Raw genomic sequence first — 19,190 nt, forward strand, 5'->3', positions numbered from 1 at the left:
TTTTTCTCTAGCTGTAGGACACATGTCCTTGTTCAAGTATAGTTGGAAGGGTGGTGAGGGCAAGCAACTTTTTGATTGATTTTTGTGATAGTAAGTACACAGGAATTTTTGGTTATTTAGACTTTAGCTATTAATAGACGTGGACCTCATTTCTCCTGAGATTTCATAAGAGTAAGATTGAGGCCTTTCTGTGGAAGTTATACCTTACAGAATACAGAACAGTGACCGTCCTCCCTCTGATTCATCTTCTAATAAGATAATGTAAGTGTCTCTTAAACCTTTTCACACTCTCTAGAGGAAGAGCTAACTTCTAGGTGCTTTGGTCAGGCATATTGGACTTGTAGAAAGGCTAGGGACTTCTCAGAATAGTTGGGAGGTTAGCTTAACATTGCACCGTAAGACTTCATGTGGGAATCAAAATGGCTCAGCCTTGGTGCTTGATTAAGTTGTTACAGGCACGGTCATTTGCTCTGTCCCCTGCTGCCTTCCTAGAAGTTGCCCAGGAAAGTCTACCCTGGTGCTCCCAACAACTCTTTCTGTTTTGCCTTGCCCCTGAGATCCAGCTCCCACCTTGATGCTTCTGTCGGGCTCCTGCCCCCACCACTTTAATGTGGGGACCAAGGGCCTGGGCCTGTTTACCCTACCTTGACAGAGGAAGAAACTAAACTTAGACACATATTGCATGTTTGCATGGCTCACAGGGAGTCGCTTCCATCTCACCTCTGTGGACTAATATCTCTCTCTTTCTCTTCCTTTCTGTTTTCTGTTTACATACTCTGTAGCTGCCTGAAAATGCTCAACCTGTGGTGAGTCCCTCTCTCCAGTCCACATACAAGGGGAGCGGACCAGACTAGGCTGGGATTGGCAAAGCCAAACAAAATGCCTTAGGAACATTGAATGGCTTCCATATGCCTTCTTGTGCCATAACCACCCAGACTGGGGAACTAGATCTACAAGGTGGGGATGGGGCAGACCTATATCCAGGAATTAATCTATTCCTTTTTTCCTTTCAAACCCACTTCATCGCTCCCTCCTCCTGCCAAAACAATATCCCACAATATCCAGAATTATCTGTTTCTAGCTGAGTGAATTTTCTCCCAAATTAATATGACCAGATATTATCAGAGGGAAAGGGACAGAGATAAGAGAACAAGTTTACTATATCAGTTGTTTAGATATCAGTTGTGTTTCCTCACAACCACAAGGACAGTGTTGTTGCCAGATGATATTGCAACTTGCTCTCTAACCTGGCAGTTTGCTGCTTTGGAAAAATCTGTGACTTTTCTTTTTGATTCAGCTGGTTCTTCAATGTGTAGAGTAAGAGTCTCTAAAAAAAAAAAAGAGAGAGCTCCTTCTTGGAGGAGAGATAGACACTTTGTTGTTGTTGTTTTGGGGGTTGTTTTTGTTTGTTTGTTTTTCGTTTATTGTCTTTTTCTTTATTCCCATAAAGAATACAGTGGGCCAAGGGCTGACTCAGCTTGACTCAGCTAATTGAGATACTGGAACCTGTCTTTTCTACTCCTGGAAAAGGCTCCTTGAATGTATTCTTAGGAACAACATGGGGTATATGGAAGCAGAAGCCCTAAAGAATCAATGTATGGTGAGGAACATTCTTGCTGAAGGACAAGGCCCCATCCCCAGCTCTCTTCCTGGACACTCCTTGTGACCTTCCAGATGCTCCTGAACTTGCTGGTCTGTTGCAGTCTGGATTGTAACTCTCCCACATTGTCTACAAGCATAGGGTTATATTCTGCATGGAGATAGCAGCCTACTAGACTCTGTGACTACCTTGTTTCTATTTGTCTTCAGTGATTGGGTCGGACACTGCTTTCTGAACCCCACTATCTAAGCCAAATTGCCTACAGAGGACAGGGATGTATTGAAGATAACAACTGGGTTTTATGGATATAGGATTTGTAGTCTTAGGGTGTCAAAGAGTACATTTGGCCTCTTCATTTTGCAAATATGTGTCTGTAATCTGACATTCTCGTGGTCTGTTTTTTCCTGTGAGGTGTCAGTCACACGATCCTGACTACAAATACTTAAGGGCCTCCTATGTGCTCATCCAACCTTGTGCTTAGAACTCTAGGTGGTCGCAAGACCTGCCCCAAAGAGCTTAGAAATCATCTAACTAGAGAGATTAGCCATACATACATGAAAGGACAAGGAGTTCTCCAGGACACTTACGTCATTGTCCTGGAGAAGCTGAAGGGTCACTGTGGACAGGTATGTTCAAGGAAGACTTCATGGACAACACAGGACTTGAGCCAAGTATTAGAGCAAAGGAGGAATGTATAAATGTGGCATAGAAGAGGAACACAGCAAAGGAGCAGCTGAAGGGAGAGAGCCAGGACATAGTAAGAGAGCGGTATGGAAAAGGTAATGGGTCAGAGGCCTGAGGGAAGAGCACTTGTGAGGAGGGAGACTTAGATCAGTTTTGACCCCAGCATGTTAAGAACTTCTGGTCATCCAAACAATCAAAGAATCAACTGGAAGGGAACCTCAGACACACCTGGCCTCATCACCTGCCTTCATTCTCTTCTGAGAGTAACACATGTGTATGGAGGCCATCAGTGGGATTGATCCTCGAGTCTGATCCAGTTTAATGGGTCCTGTTGCTAGAAGTCACCACAGAAACCAAACAGTTGAACAGCAGGTTATGGAGCCTGCTTCTTTATGGGTAGAATTATTTAAAGCTTCGCTAAAACATTAACTACAGTAACTGGCAAAAAATTAATCTAGGGCTTCTAAAATGTAAAGTATTCCAGCTCCTCTGAACCACAGCTCACAGTTTCCTCCAGTCAGGTGAATTCCACATTGCACATCAGATCATAATATATGTTTGTAGGCAGGCATGAATTCTCATGATTTTCCTTGGAGGAGGTAAAAGAGAAGTCATCGTACACTTTGAAATGGACCTAAACAGTATTTCAGACTTTTTTGACTGCTTTTATTTAAAAACTCAGAATTATCATCTTAGCATCTTCCAAAAAGAATAAGAATAGAAATTGACTTAAAAGTTAGTAATGCCTCTAAAAATCATGGTTAAGAAGGAACAGGTAAGTCTATTGAAATAATGGTGCTTTTATGAGATTTAACTTGTCCCTTTTAATATTAATTTCAGGACATCTAACTTGGAACATGTCCATTTCTGAAGCATATGTACAGAAAAAAGACTTTTTTTCTTGAATTCTTCCCCAGGGTTTCCATTGAGGACTATTTTAAACAGTCATTTTCATTTAAAATAAATTATTCAGTTTCCAAATACTCATGGCTATATTGGTTAGTGACTATATTCACACCCGTTAATAGTACTTCACAAATGTCATTGATACTCTCAGAGAAAGTCTTAAGACCTTCTTAAGAAACTCCTATTTCCAGAATTTCCATGTTTGATTCTTTCAGATATGGTTAAACCTCTTGTTGTCTGTGTAAATGTTTATTTCTGCATTCTAAGAAATTTTCTCCAAGTTTTTAATAACTAGTCCTTTGGATGTGGGAATACCAAGGGGTCTAATTAAAAAGAGAGGGAATCTTAGTTACAGTGGAGAACCTAAGGGAAATAAGCAGCAGTTCTTTATTTCCATATGAATATTCCTTGCATTAAAACTGGAAGGATTAGACAAGAGACCCAAAAATAGATTTCTCAGAAAAAGATTTTCTTTTCTTTTAGGTTCAGCAGGTCTGAGTTATATGTACTTCCAACGTTATTCCCCTCTATCATCTGGCATCTTTCACTCATCCACCACCTTCTGCCCCTCACATTCTCATTTCCCATGTGTCGGCTCCCTGGAAAGGACATATCTTTTCCACCAGCCTTGCTGCAACCCTCACCATCCCCTTTGGCTGGCCTAAGCAAGAGCGATGCTTCCTATTCCAGAGACAGTAGTGAGGAGGGGATACTCAGGCACAGGGATGTCCCAGAACTGTGGCTGTTCCCCAGGAGGTAGCACTTGGAGTGCTCATGAAGGGAGCAGGCCCCAACCTCGACCCTAAACAGGGCCAGTTCTTAAATCCCATCTGACAACAGCAGCAGCAGTCTCAGGGAGCTAAGTTGGGGAGTAGTACCCTGTGACCAGAGAACCTCCTGATGATCAGCTCCTGGTCTCTATCTTTGGTCCCCTCTGAATGAAAAGGGGGCTGTATTGGTGTCAATCGGGAGATGTGAGCTCACATCTCTTATTAAAGTTAGGGCTTCTCCTGCCTACTCCAGGTAGCTGGGTGGGACAGGGGATGGAAAGAACGCTTAATTGTTGATAGGTAGCATTGTGAGGTCCTCCCAGAGTTCCAAACATCATACTTTGCATGGGATTTGTTTGCTTGAGTTTAGCCTCCCTGCCTGCTGACCAGTGAGTTGCATTAAATAATTTTGCCCTTAGTTTCAAGGAGCAGACAATGCAGACTATTCTAATGCAGGCCTGAGGAGCCCCAGCCTTGGTTTCAGACAAAGATGAGGTATCTGGGTTGGATTTTAGACTAGGAAAGAAGCCGCCTTCATCCTCCTTGAAATGCTATATCAGCCCAGCTTAGCCTGCAGCATTTTGATAATTAGGTTGGGTGGCTGTAGATTGAAATCAAGCAGCTGCTTCCTTTGACTTTCCTGGAGATACTGCCTACTGCCTCATTGTGCACACTGTAGATGGTGGGCGGCCTGTGGGTGGGTGCCAGGGGAAAAATTTCACCCCCTGTAGTAAGCAGAAGTCTGCTGAAGCTGCAGGCCTCCCCACTGACTTGTACTTTTCCTTGTGCTCCAGGTGCTGCTGTTTCTTTAAGAGGAAAAGGAAGAAGACTGTTCAGCGCCACAAGTGACCAGTGCCTCCCAGGAGTCCTCGGGCCCTGGGGACTGTGACTCGATTGCACCTGAAGCTCCTACCATTTCTCATTGGAAGGGACTCCTCTGTGGGAGAGGGTGGAGATTCAAACCAAAAAGAAAACAGATGCCCCCAGAAGGAGCCAGTGTGGGCAGCCAGGGCCCAGTGGGCCAGTGGCCATCCCCACCTGCCTAAGGCTCTGAGCAGGTCCCAGAGCTACTGCTCCTCCACTGCTTGCCCTTGGGGCTACCTGGTTGACTCTCCTTCCCATTGTTTACAGTGAAGTTGTTATTCACAAAAACTCAAGGACTACTATTCTCCTTCCTTTTACTCCTGGTTCTTGCCCAACCCTCAACCTTCTCCAGCATAAAAGCTAGTGAGCTTAAAGGCTTTGTCTGAGGAAGGAGCCAAGAGGCTGGGGGCAAGGCCAGGAAGGCAGAAGGAAGATGACAGACCTGAGTTGGAGAAGAACCTTCTCCTCCTCCCAGGTGTGTCTGGCAGTATAGCTTCCTCTCCCTCTGTGCCTGTGCAGCCTCCATCCCAGCTGGCCACGGGGTTCAGGCTCCTTCCTCCCTCCTGTGAAGTACACTGTAGGACACAAGCTGTGAGAAATCTGCAGTCTACTGTTCCCTTGTATTGGCATTCTTAGCTTTCTTGACAAGCGAACTCTTTTTTTTCCAGGCAGTAGTAGGACAATGCAGATTGTTCTGATCAAAGGAAAGAAAACTGACTATATTGCACTTTTAGTTTTTTTAAAAAAAAAACAAAAAACATGACAGATGCATATTGTGTCTGGTTATACTGGGAGTTTTGCTTTTTTCTGTTTTGAGGGGAAGGGAGCCAGCCAAGCCATTCAGAGAGAACATGGGTCCAGAGGACATTCTCAACGGAAAGAGTTTAATCTGCAGCACCCAGAAGAGAAGAAGCCAAACTGTCATTCTGAGTGAACAGATGAACATTCAGGTTGGCAAGAAAACATACTTGAATTTTCATTTATCTTCTCAGCTGTTGAAGAATGGCCCTACCAGAGCCTCTCGACCTAGTCAATCTGCAGATTGAAAACCTAACTCTACAGCACATGGGATGAGCCAGCGAGCCCAGACTGTGACCAGAGACAGCTCGTCCCAGAGAAGGAGATGCTTAACAACAAAATCTGAAATGTCTGTTTCCTCTACTGCCAGGGACTTCTAACTAGATAGCTTTGTGACTTCCTGGTGACTTGGGGGACAAAATTAGTGATCAAACAGCCACTATCATATTGCTACTAGTGGACAAAAAGAGGACGACAGTGAACCTGCCTTCCAACTGCCAGAGGAGCCTCAGGGTATGGCATTATAGGGCCAGGATAAGAAAATTGGTGTGTCCTGTCTGCCCCAATAGCTGAGTTGTAGCATTGGGGCTGGCCTGTCTTCTCAGAAAGCAAGCCCCTGAAGATCTTCTCCCAGCAGGTCCATAGCAGCAGGCTTAGGACTCAGTACATGGGGCTACAGTGAGCAGAAGGGTAAGGTTAGTTGGTGATGGAAACAGGAAAAAGATTAAAATGAAAGGTCCGAAATTGTCTTCTCAGTTGGACATAGGTTTCTTCCAGATAAGATGGCCATGCATCAAAGCATGTTTTCCCCTGTACACCCTCCACCTCCCACCATGGTGTATTCACATTGCTATGAAGGATCTTGGTTCCTCATTCACTGTTTGAAAAGATAGCAGTATGTGGAGTTACTCTTATGCTCGATTTTCATTTGAGTTTATAGCTTATCCAGACAGTGACTTTTCATTCCAGATGTAACAGAGGACAAAGGATTATTTACGTAAGGAAAGGAAGCCTTGTATCTGGGAGTAGACAGCTAACCATGGAGGACAGTGGCTGGTGACTTAGTCTGGTGGCTTATGGAACAGAAATCTTTACCTTTGGTTTGATAAGTAAAGCTGTCTTTTGGACTGGAGGGTGTGGGGATACTTTCTGGTAGTTGGCATTTCCTGACAAGTTCCTTGATGTACCTTACATGGAGCAGAAATAGCCATGTTAGCATGGATCAGAATTACTGGGTTCCGTTGGACCCTTGGCTACTGATTATCACTTCACTGGCTTCAAACCTGCTTAGCTAATGTAAAGATCGTAATCTCATTTCTTTAAAAGAAATTTTTCTGTATATGAAACATAGAGTAGCAGGGAGATGCAGTGTCACACCCTTCCTTGCAAGGACATTGAAAATTGGAGTTTGCTGCCTTGCTATTACCTAATGATTAAAGCTCCATCGCAGAAATTTCCATATTGTCTCCATTGGCATTTGAGCAACACTAGTGTTTAGAAACTTTAACTTCCTCATCCCTGTATAAAAAATGTCTTGCTTCTCAAGGGAGGGCAGGGGAAATGGTGGCATAGCCTGGAGCATCACGGCACTCTATACTCCACCAAGTGCCTCTTCCAACCCCTCCACCCCCACTCCATAAAAAAGCAAAGGCAATGAGCAGCTTGGCTGCAGAGCAGGCTGCCTTGTAGCTTGGGTTTGTAACTTTTGTGTGTCTCTTAAAATTTTTAAAAGACTAGCTCTTGAGCAGTTGGTGGGTATATGGTCCTTCCTAATGCATTGTTCTCACCCTCCAACCCCCACAAATCTCTTAACTAGTATATTTAATTTTCTTAACAAAGGTGAAGAGCCCCAGTTCCCTTTGGCATGCAAGGTAATTAATGGTGATCTTTCTAGGGCCATTGGCATGCCATGGTGTTCTCAGACTCGGGAAATTCTGTTGTCATGTTCTTTAGAAAACAAAACCGTAAGAAACTGAGTACACTAGAAGCCATTTGGCCATCAGTTCTGGCCCCACCAGCACATCAGAGCTCCCTCCTCAGGCCTATTGCTACAGTTTCTTAGCTGTATGCCTCAGCCAGATCCTTGGAGTTGGGCCCTCCCTCTATCACCCCCACGTCCACCCCCAAATCCACTTATGGTGCTTGTGGATCTTTTTCTTTGGGATTTGATGGATGCAGTTGTTTCTCTTTAAAGCTGATTCAGCATCTGTCCATTAAAAACCCTTGATATACCACTGGGAGTTCTCCCAAGTCCTACTGGCATTGCGTCCTGAGCAGACTGAAGCAGGCAGGCCTGGATTCCACCAAGGCATATAAAGGGTTCTTTCCTTGTGGCCAGAGCATGACTTACATCTGTGCAGTCTAAGCATGTAAAGTTTGACCCGTTGCTCTACACACCTTGGCACATTTTAGAGATCTCACTTTAGACTGTATCACAAGGGTAGATGGAGTGTCCCAGCAGCCAGTGTGTATCCTTGACTGCCTTAAGTAACGTTCATCTGCTATTCAGGGTCTGCCTAGGAGTAAACAGGGTCTAGGAAGCTACAAGTCAGGCTAACTGGAGGTTAGCCTCCAATTAAATTCCATTTTACTTTGGAATGCATGAGCTACAAGTGAAAGCGGGGATCCTGAGGTTTCTGAAAGTGTTGATTGCCTGTTTATGCTCATTGAACTCCAAAAAGCAGCCCCCGCTCATTAGCCAGAAGAGGCATCCATCGCCTCTAGAGTAACTTTCAACTTAGTTCAGTGGAAATGTACACTGGTATTGCAGATTCAGTGTAGATTTTCAGTGTTAGCAACCACTTTTAATGCCAGAAGTATGCAACAATGTTGATGTCAAAGTGGTTACTAACGGTTATAGCTTTAGCTTTTTAAATTTATATAAAAGATATAATCCCTTCTCCGTCCCCAGTAAGCAAGCATGGCCTGTATTTCCTAAAAATAAGATCTTGCATGGCAGCTTAGAAGGCATCTCCTCAAAGGAACTAATGCATCTTTCCCAAGCCCGCATGCCTCCTGTGTCCCAGCCACCTCTTATTTTCGTATTTAAACCAGTTTTCCATCACCATTGAGTTGCCCTGACAATGTTGTCTCTGATGTCAGAGCCTCACTAGGGCTGGAGTTTCTCAGATTGGGAGCTTGCATGCCATACGGCCAACATTGCCTTTGCTGGGCCACTGCCACCATCCCCATCATTGCCCCAAGGTGGGCAGATGAATTCCAGAAATCCTCAGGGAGCCAGAATAAGTAGGCACCCCATTTGGATTGACCATGTGGGTGACAGGCACTTTTCTCTGGGGTCCATGCTTTTGCAGATGCCAGGGAAGTCCCATCTAGAAGCTGGTGGCCCATGACACCCCATCTTCCCCATGATGGGTCAGTAGGAATCAAATTGGGATTCCATTGGGTTTGGATTGGTGGGGTGTGGGGAGGGTTGTTTCTGAATAAGAAAAAGAAGAGGCAACCGTGGCCCTTCTGTGGGTTTGTAGATTTATGAGCAGTGTTTTAGCCACAAATAAGGAATCTTGGAAGTCTCTGATCCAGTAAGCAGTCTTAAAATTGTTTTTCCTAACTCCTTTTGCAGGTGACTAAGTGCAAATGAATGGTTTCTCATTGTATTCAAAATATTAAGTAGGTTCCCTGGATATTAACAATAATAGCTGACATTTTCTCAAAAAGCAACTAGGAAACCCATTCCAGTATTGGTAGATCAGCTTACAAAGGAAAAAGTGAACATGTACTCCATTTATTTCAAGTTTGATTACCAAACTTCATGTTATAAAGAAATCTTGGTTGTGTGGACAGAATTTCTTTTGTTATTTTTTCTTCTTTTACTCCTCACATCACTTTTCCGGTGCCATCACCACCTTTAAGGTCTCAGAGCAGAGGATTATCTACAGTAGTAAATGGGGGTGCAGTGTAGGCATCCCAGTAACATGCACAAGAGGACAGCTGTCCTGACCACCCCCTCAAGCCCATTTCAGGACAGGTGAGACATTTTCAGTGTTTCTTTTCATGAGTTCCAGACCAAATCCCAGGCAAGCCCTTGCAACGAAAGCCTTTTTAGGTTTATCAATCTGGAATCTCTCAGGAAAGATGAGCCATTTTTCTTTGGGCGGAAATGTATTTACAGATAAGGGTGTGTGATTGCATGTGTGTGTGTATATGTGCTCATTTGTGTGCATTTCACTTCCATAAAGACTCAGCCCAGGCTGCTGAGAACCATGTGTTCCTGAATATTCTCAGAGGTAAACAAGTGACAAGTGAGCTTCTCAAATTTGTGTCTCAGCAAGCTGGCTCTGGGAGTGAGAGCCCCATTTATCAAGCAGAGAGAAGAGTAACAGCAGAATAGATAGAGGTGAAACCAAAAATATTATAACCTCCTCCCAATGGAAAGTAATGTTGATTCAGCAATTCCCATTAGATATATTACATGTATAATTTATTATGTTATTATTTGTCTTTGATCTTTACCCATTGTACTCTTAAAAAGATGTTGGGATATTGATTGCAATTTTTAAAAACTAGATAATGTATAAATCAGCTATGGAAATCAGTTTTAATTGATGTGTGGATGTGTCTGATTAGTGTTAAATGCTTCTTTTTTTTTTAACTTTTCTTTTTTTCTTTTTTTGATAATGTAATGTTTCATAAACCCTGGCACTGGTCGCAAAGCTCAGCTGTGAAAATGAAACTTGTAGTATTTTTAAATATGAATGTCAATTTTAAGTGTATTTGAAATGTTTCCTCCAGGAGAGAGATTTGTATACCGTTAGGAAGAACTCTGCAGAGGAAGTAGCCTTCTCTGGAGAATATGGAAAATGGGTCCTCATATGTTGTCTCAGAGTAGCCCACTTTCTAGGGCACCATGGAAAACAGAAATGTGATCTTTAAGTATATTTCTTCCTCAATTCAGAGAGGAAAGGACTCAGTTTCCATCCTTTTTGTATGTAAAATAAAGTGTCTTACCTTTCTTGGCTACTTTTACATGTTTGTTTAGTTTATTGGTTTGACTATTTTTGTGGGGTTCTGTTGGGGTTTTTTTGGCAGCTGGCCAGTGTGGGGATCCCCAACCCTTGGTCTTGGTATTATGACACCTTGCTCTAGCCAACTGAGCCAACCAGCCAGCCCAGTTTGATTGTTTTTAATCTCCCTGTGGCTCAATTGCAACTAAGAACATGGCTGGGACTAACTTTGGTGTGATTCAAGGCTCCCATGAATCAAAATAATGCCTGGCACTTTGGCATTCTTTCTTCATTTCTCTGGATTGAACATTGTCCTCTCCTGAGTCACTTCAAAAATAAATATTCTGGAAAGAGTTTGAAGATTACCACTCACATATTATTATTTCCTGTATCCCTGTGATTCTTAGGTGGTAGAATACCATGAAGACAGGATCTGGTCTGTGGGCCTTTTTTTTTTTTTTTTTTTTTTTTTTTGCGACTGTCAGGTAACAGGGATTGAACCCTAGATCTTGGTGTTATCAACACCACGATCTATCTGACTGAGCCAACCGGCCAGCCCTGGAGCAACTTTAAATAGCTTTATAATTCTGCTCTACTAATGAGGAATGTGTACAGACAGAAGCTATAACTGTGATGTGCAATGTAAAGATCATAAGTGCATAAACATGGCCAACAAAACAACTGCCAATCTGGGCATGATTGGCTAGTTCCGATTTTTTTTTATTACTACTTTCCACTTAATGACTTATTTTTTCACTGGCAGGCAAGTAGGAACAGAAAACATACTTAAGATCATGAGAGAAAAGTTTCACACTGAGAGCCTTTTGTCCAACCTGATTTTTTTCTTTTGAAAGGGCTTGAGGGAAAGCCTGCTTTTCTGCCATTTTAGCATTAGCTCCTTATGTGCAGGAGGCTACTTGGAAAACATAGTTTGGTAAATTTTTCTCACTGGCTATGGGCAGTGTGAAATCAATGAATGGGGAAAGAAGCTTGACAGACCAAAAAAAAAGGGGGGGGGATGGTGGAAGTGGGAGGGTGGATTTAGAAGATCATCTTTATGTAACAATTTTACCTAGAAGAACCTCCACCTGATTGAGGTGGTTTGGATTAAGGTGCAAGGATGGAAAATAACAAATGTCATTTGTGTTTACAAAAGAACTGTTTTGAAGCTCTGCGGCCTGGCTGCAGTGACGTTGGTTTATGGAAGGACAAGTTAGTTAATGCCAGTGGCTATGCATAACCTCAAACTCAGCTCAGCATCTCATATAAAGACCAAATTGCATAGTTCAACTTTGGAAATGGAGCCATGCCTACAATCTAGGCTGTTACAACCTGGAATTTCTACAAAGTTAATCTTTGAAAATTAGTTTCAAAGGCATTTAATAAAACCATAGGTCCAAATTTCACATATAAGATGTGTGTATCATTTTTATTTTTCTGGGTGTAGAAGACTCCCAGTACCAAAATATATAGATGGTTGGACTTATTCTTTTTACTTATAATGATCAGCATATTAAATGCATTTTTGACTTGCCATATTTTTGATTTACCATTGTTTAAGTCGACGAGCATCTGTATGTTGTAGACTGGAACAACACCAAGTGTGTGTTAAGACCTGAAATATTCCTATGGGGGCATCTGATGACTATCCCTGACCTTGAAGCCCTTTGGAAAAGGAAGACTAAGCTTTAGGCTGTTGTATATACTATTTCCCCCCTCAGTGCTAAAGTGAAGCTATCCCAACCATTACTTGAACAGCACTTAGTCCTGCAGCAGTGTTGAGGGACCCGTATACAGATAAAATGCAACACGTTCCCTGGTTCACAAAAAAGTGCCTACTTGGGAAAATAGGTAAAGAAAGGAAGGCAAGACCAGCGTACACAAGAAACTGCAAAGACTCAGCACAAAGCCCGGGAGGATTAGAGAAGGGAGAGGAAGGTGGGTAGTAAAGTGACATGGACTGAGTAAGAAAGGAAGTGGGTTTTGAAGCCAGTTTTGCAACACAAGCAGGAGCTGTAAAAGGAGAGTATGCTGTGGCTAAGAATAAATGTGACTTGAGTTTTTGGAAGCTACCACCCTTAAACCCAATTTGGTGTGACTAACGCTTGACCGGCCCAAACAGTGACAAACGTCCTCTATCTCTACCCAGGCCCACGGATTTCCTAATACCAAGGGTCCAACAGCACACGCCAAGAGTAGCGCTCGGACAACGGCAGAGCGGACCCAGCCGACACGCTGGGCTGTGCACTCTCTCAACAACCCAATCCCCGCGCTCTTCCGCCCGTCGCCTTCCTGTGGGTGGGAGTGGACGAGCGTGGGACCCAATGCGGTAGCAATAACGTGGCAGCCACCCACGAGCCCGCGTCTCCGCCCGCCCCGCCGGCGAGCTGGGCCCCGCCCCCAGCGGGACCTACTATCGGGCGCGGAGACGGAGGGGGAAATGCGGCCGCCCTCCCGCTAGCAGGCCGCCAGCAGCCCCGGCGCCCCCCGCCCCGCTCGGTGGCGGCGCCCGCGCCGCGCGTCCCCACGCTCTTCCGGCGCTCCGCTGCGGGGCTGCGCTCGCTCGTGCCGGTGGATGCTGCGCCTGTCCGAGCGGAACATGAAGCTGCTCTTCGCCGCCACCCTCATCGCGGGCTCCGTCTTCTTCCTGCTGCTGCCAGGACCCTCCGTGGCCGATGAGAAGAAGAAGGGGCCCAAAGTCACCGTCAAGGTCCGGACTGTCCTCCCGCCCTGCTTGCCTAGGCCTGCTCTCCGCCCCCTGGGTGCCTGCTCTCCGCCCCCTGGGATCCGGCCTCGGCGCTCTGGCCAGTGGTGTCGGCAGCATTCAGGGGTCCGGAGCTCGGGCCTGGGCGGCCTTGCTTTGGCTCAGCCGCTCCCGAGGCTCCCGGCTTTGGCCTCGTGGAGCCTGGGCCGTCCTACCCATTCAGACCGGAGAAGGACCCGGATTCTTCCCGCCACTCCCAGCCCCTGCCTTGACCCGGGGAGTTAGTGGGAGCCCGGGATGCTCAGCTGAGGCCGGCCCCGGCAGCCTCGGAGCTGTCTCTTTCCGAATACCCCGTAGTGTTGAGGAAATGGTGAAAGATCACATATGCCGGATTCCGAATCCTTTCTCCCTTTGAGCCACGTTTTAGCCACTTCCAATTACAAAGCACAGTAAATATAGCTTAAACCCGCGTGGTGAGCTTGGCTCCCCTCCTTATGGGTTTTTGTTGAGTCTGGGCCCATTATTAAAGCAAAGATTATTACCCTGTAGTCTAAGGAGAGCGTAACCATTTTCCAGAAAAAGGGTCTGGAGCTTTCATTAAACTCTCACAGTTTTTTTTTTTTTTTTTTTTTTTTTTGCCTCCACCAAAATCAGATTCAGAACCACTGCTCTGAAAATATGGCTCTGGTCTCTCTGCCATCCTCAGGGTAGCTTCTTGGGCCCTCCCTTCCCTAGCAAGCCGCCCTCCCGCCCCTTTGTTTTTGGTTGTTTTTGTTTGTTGTCAATCGGTAAGGACATCCAAACCTGTGACCTTGGTAGCAAAGCCCCTTTAAAGAGGCTAAGTTTGAAATGGTCCTTTTCCTCAGGTGTACTTTGATCTACGAATTGGAGATGAAGATGTAGGCCGGGTGGTCTTCGGTCTCTTTGGAAAGACTGTTCCAAAAACAGTGGATAATTTTGTGGCCTTAGCTACAGGCGAGGTAAGTGGCTGGAGCAGAGGTAGTCAACTCATGAAGCGAAGCTGGCGGTAGTGACGGCAGCAAACTGACGCGCAGTGCAGCTCATCTGCAGCAGCAGCCCTCACAATACCAACTGACTGTTGCCCTGGGGACCCATATAGTCATATCTTAAGAGTAAGGGACCCAGAGCTTCCTGGGGAGTCTTCACCCGGGAGATAGCACAGGGTTTCAAGGAAACAAGTGTCCCCTTAAAGAGTTTGTATTTTAACTTTCCACTGGGCCAGCAGGTGACCTTTTTTCTCAGCCAGTTTTCTTGCAACTGTTCTTATTAAATGAAATGAGGGACAGGCACTATGTGACATCGAATTGTATAAAGTCTAGGAAGTGTAAAGAGACAGAGGAATGTGGAGTCTTAGCCTTTCCCAGATCCATATGCCCCATGCTTGGCCTGCGGTAGCTGCTCACTCAGCAGCACATTTAATGATGCATCCGGCCAGCAGTGGTGTCTCTTCTGTGAGCAGGAGTTGGAAGCTGGATTCCTGCAGGGCCTGTTTGATGTCTGCCTGTTGCCTCAAGCCACCTCCTTACCTTCTTAACCTTTTTTCTAGAAAGGATTTGGCTACAAAAACAGCAAATTCCATCGTGTGATCAAGGACTTCATGATCCAGGGTGGAGACTTCACCAGGGGAGATGGCACAGGAGGTAACCTCAGGTTCTCTGGGCAGAGGAGTATGTCATTGTAGCCTCCAAGGTGGGAGGGCTGGGCTGTGTTGGGTAGACAAGGCCTCTTCCTTCCCCGGCTCCAGAAGCAGGCCTGTTACCTGCATTGAGACCAGCTGTACCCTTTTTTGTAGAGGAAACCCAATACAAAGGAGAGGCAGTAATGGAGGTCAGGTGGACCTCAGCAGATTACTCCCAGGTGGCAGACCTGTTTGATCCAGGCCTACAGCCTGAGACTTTTCTCCTATCTCTTTGGGATGGGGGGTTGGGGGGTGGGGTGGAAACAAAGTGAAGACATGTGGGTAGGCGATTCTAGGTCAGACATGCAATGCTTATGCAGCTGCCTTGGAATCCCCAGCAAGGGTGGGAGAAACTGCTTTCCTTGGCAGTCGCTCACCAGAGACCACTCCGCAAGGGCTGACTGAGGCTTGCCTCCGTGTTACTTGCACATAGGACAGAAAGACATACTCTGGACTAACCCATGGGTCTCACTGTGCTCAGGTGCACAGCCTGCCCTGGCCTCAGACCACAGCTGCAGTTGGAGAACAGCTCACCCCACCAGTGATTTTCTTGGGCCAGGCTCTGCAGTGGGTGCTGAGGATGTAATGATCCGTGGGGCAGCGGCTCCCTTTCACTTCCAACCCAAAAACTCACAAGTGGGTCATAATATGGCTTTTAGGACTCAGGCTCTGTCTCCAGGTTGTAATAGCTAAAGGCAACAGTGAACAAGAAGGCACAAAGCAGACATAATACAAAAAATTGTATTCATGGCATCAGACACAGTTGGGTTTGATTCAGTGTCTGTCACCTTCTTGCTTGGTGACCTCAGGCAAGTGAGTCTTTGGAGCTTCAGTTTCCTCTCCTGTAAGGTGGGAATGGAAAGAGCTGTGGGTGCTGTGAGGATTAGGCGAGATCTTGAGTGTTAAGTGCCTGGCATGTGGTGAGCGCTCAGCAGTCCGCCTTGTTGAAGGGCTGACAAGCAGAGGAATCACTTCAGGCCCAGGTGATCAGGAAATGGCCTTGTGAATGTGAGGCAAGATTTGAGCAGAGTCCTAGATGGAGAAAATTTGAATGGCAGAGAAGAGGCAGGGTTAAGGTGTGAGCCCCGCTCTGTTGTGTGGCAGGAGCCTGGCCAAAGGTGGGCTGGGGGAGTGGAATCTACACACCGGGAGTCTAGAGAGGGGGGATGGCCAGGAACCTGGGGAGTGAGGATCCAGCGAACACTTGAGTGAGAGGATGACTCAGTCACAAAGGGGTTTCAGGGGAAATAATGTGGCAGGATTCAGGATGTGGAGTCCAGAGCAAGCAGGCTGCTGAGGAGATTGGTGCAGCTGTGCCCGGGTAGGGTGATTTGGGTCTGAACCCGGGGAGTATAGCGTAGTGGATAGGAGCCGAGATTCAAGAGCCAGGCTACCTTGGTTTGAATTCCAGCTCCACTACTTCCTAGCTATGGTGCCTTTAACCTCTCTGTACCTAATTTCTTCATCTTTGAAACAGGGTTATTAGCTTCTGCCCTGTAGGGTGGATAATTATATCTGTAAAATGCTTCAAACAGTCTCTGGTACACACTGTTAATGCTCTAAGCATTCGCTGTTATTGCAGTAGGGGTAGCAGGAATGGAAAGCAAGGATGAATAAATGGGGGTGGGTAGAGACATCTGCACACAATGAGTGTGCAGAGGAAACGTTATCAAAAGAATAATTGAAATCTGGAGGGAAAGATGGCGTATGTGGAATTTAAAGTGAAGAACTACCCATTTATGTTTGGAACTCCTTGTGTCTTGGGAAAGTGATTGCAGCTAAGGATGTAGTCTTGAGGGTTTTCTGGATAGAAGCAATAATTGAAATCCTGCAGTTGGTTGTGAAAGGATTCTCAAATGGGAATCATTGCGTGATGGTGCCAGAGTCTAATCTTTCCCGGTGTGGGGGTGAGAGGTGGAACACAGGCTAAAGCACCCCCGCTGCCAGCCGGCGTCTAGTCATTCTTGGTTCTCAGTCTCCCCGCCTGCTACACAGTCAGAAACATCTCCCTGGTTAGCATCAGTGTAGGACAGTTTCTTAGCTTGGTTCCATCCTGTGGAACCACAGGATGAATGTAGGTGCATTGAGAAGGGAAACAGTGTTTCATATGCAAGTAAGTTTGAAAGATGTTGGGAAGGACAAAATGAAAATGACTTCTTTATTGCAGGGTTTGTTGGGGCATTTAGTACATTAACATACATTGTCAATTTCAAAGAGGTGACAGGGGAAAAGAAGGGTTCCAGTGTTTCTCCTGGAACTGGCTTTGGAACTAGGATCTGTGAAATAGTGTAGAGATATGTTCCCTTTGTCATGTCCCCTGGCCCCAAACCCCACATGGACAGACAGACTACACACATTTCATAGGCTCCTTTTATTTTGTGCTCATTCCTTGGAAAATGGAGGCTTTGACTTTCCCGACCCTAAACAGCATCCCCTCTCTTTGGCTTCTCCCTGCCCGTCCCCATCCTTTTCTCTCTGCTTTCTGCTTTGTAGCTGTGTCTGTCTCTTTTGTGCTCTTAGGAAAACAAGTTGGCCAGACACACCACAGCACAACAGCTCTCTCCACCAAAGTCCCTCCGTGGCAGACCTCAGGCTGTAGCCAAGGGTAGCTGGTAGTGTGTACCTTATTTAAAAGCCATAATATTTTACTCTCAAAGTAATCTGTCATGTGAGCTGTTCACTACATCAGCCCGGCCTGTATCCCTCTTGGTCTCAGTCAGTATGGTTTGGCTCTAAGGCCAGAGCATAGAAAAGGGGAAGATTTTATGACCTTGTACTCCACTCATGCCTAGCCTGGCACAGAGGACAGGTTGAACCCCTTGAATCTTCACCCTAAAGACCTGCTTGGTTTGAGCAAACCAGTTCCCCCAACCTACTCTGTCTTCCCAGGAAAGAGCATCTATGGTGAACGCTTCCCTGATGAGAACTTCAAGCTGAAGCATTATGGGCCTGGCTGGGTGAGCATGGCCAATGCAGGCAAAGACACCAATGGTTCCCAGTTCTTCATCACTACAGTCAAGACGGCCTGGCTAGACGGCAAGCACGTAGTGTTTGGCAAAGTCCTAGAAGGCATGGTGAGTTCTGGAGGCAGGGGCTAAACCTGGGCAGTCCTCACCAGGGGTCTGACACAGACCCTGCACGAGAGGCTCCACGTATTTCATTTCCTTCCCAAAAGAACCCAACCCACAGAGTCAAACCAGGGCTCATGTTTCTTGACCTGGGGGCAGTGAAGAAAAAACAGCCTGCATCTCCATGTCCCCAAGCCAGGCAGCCTTGTTGAAGCTACACAACTGCAGCAACCTCCATTCCATCATTCACTTAGACAGTGATGTGCTGGCTCCCACCCCTGAGTTGTACAGGGTACAGCTGAACAAGATGTCCCTGAGTGGCCACTTGACACCACACTCCCCAGCCACCCTCTTCCTCCTCCTCACCCTTGGCCCAACCTGGGTCTACTCCAAAGGAACAAAACTCCTGCCTCCCCTCATTGTCAGATATGGGTTCTCCCTGCCCTGGCACTCTGGCCAAGAGTCTGTTAGAATTTGGGGCCTCAACGTTTGTGGGCTTTTGATCACAAGGGGGTCTCAGTCCTCTGGAGCCATATGCTGGATCTCTTGAGCCACCCTCCCTCCTGCTTCTTCCTTTCCTTCCCAGGAGGTGGTGCGGAAGGTGGAGAGCACCAAGACAGACAGTCGGGACAAGCCACTGAAGGATGTGATCATCGCAGACTGTGGCAAGATTGAGGTGGAGAAGCCTTTTGCCATCGCCAAGGAGTAGGGCCCGAGGGACCTTTCCCTCTGAGCGACCATCTGTGCAGGCCCTGTTGCCTTCCTGGGGGTGAAGACAGTCCGCCACAGGGCTCCGTGCTGCACTGGCCCTAGTGCTGGCACCTGATGGAGCGGACCCACAACCCTCACATTCCACAGGCCCGGGCCCAGTTTTGTAACAAACTCCTACCAATGCTGACCAATAAAGAAATGGATTTTTTATAACCTGCATGTGGGCTGGGTTCTCGGGCCCACAGCACCTCCCTGAAGTCTACATCTCCATGTCTGGGACTCTTCTGTGGCAGTGGATGCCTGCCCCATCCTTGGGCTCTTGCACTAACCTTTAACATAGATGCTAACCACAAAAAGTGGAGATTTGCTCCTTGCTTCTAAACTTTGCCAGCTACTGCACCTCAATCTTTGCTCCCCCTGCC

The 19,190-nt window shown here is 46.3% G+C and overlaps 2 protein-coding genes across 3 annotated transcripts in view; both read left to right on the forward strand.

Moving 5' to 3' along the window:
- Nucleotides 1-5,126, forward strand: part of CSNK1G1 (casein kinase 1 gamma 1) — a 176,916-nt gene extending 171,790 nt beyond the window's left edge. For both annotated transcript variants that reach the window (XM_063089193.1, XM_063089195.1), the window contains one exon: nt 4,755-5,126. In XM_063089193.1, coding sequence (XP_062945263.1) covers nt 4,755-4,809 — 55 coding nt within the window. In that variant the 3' untranslated portion in view covers nt 4,810-5,126. The remainder of the gene's footprint in view (nt 1-4,754) is intronic.
- Nucleotides 5,127-13,049: 7,923 nt separating this feature from the next.
- PPIB (peptidylprolyl isomerase B) lies at nt 13,050-18,981 on the forward strand. The gene is made up of 5 exons (XM_063090652.1): nt 13,050-13,296; nt 14,157-14,270; nt 14,858-14,951; nt 17,879-18,063; nt 18,644-18,981. The coding sequence occupies exons 1-5, from the start codon at nt 13,162-13,164 to the stop codon at nt 18,764-18,766; spliced, it is 651 nt and encodes a 216-aa protein (XP_062946722.1). The 5' UTR covers nt 13,050-13,161; the 3' UTR covers nt 18,767-18,981.
- Nucleotides 18,982-19,190: the final 209 nt, after the last annotated feature.

This window comes from Cynocephalus volans, chromosome 3, assembly GCF_027409185.1.
Source record: "Cynocephalus volans isolate mCynVol1 chromosome 3, mCynVol1.pri, whole genome shotgun sequence".
Taxonomy (NCBI): Eukaryota; Metazoa; Chordata; class Mammalia; order Dermoptera; family Cynocephalidae; genus Cynocephalus; species Cynocephalus volans.

What these genes read in the sequence shown, in the direction of transcription:
- PPIB (XM_063090652.1), top strand. Translation starts at nt 13,162, where the DNA reads ATGCTGCGCCTGTCCGAGCGGAACATGAAGCTGCTCTTCGCCGCCACC. An exon ending in GGCCCAAAGTCACCGTCAAG is followed by an intron (nt 13,297 to 14,156) that starts GTCCGGACTGTC and finishes CCTTTTCCTCAG; the next exon opens with GTGTACTTTGATCTACGAAT. An exon ending in TGGCCTTAGCTACAGGCGAG is followed by an intron (nt 14,271 to 14,857) that starts GTAAGTGGCTGG and finishes CCTTTTTTCTAG; the next exon opens with AAAGGATTTGGCTACAAAAA.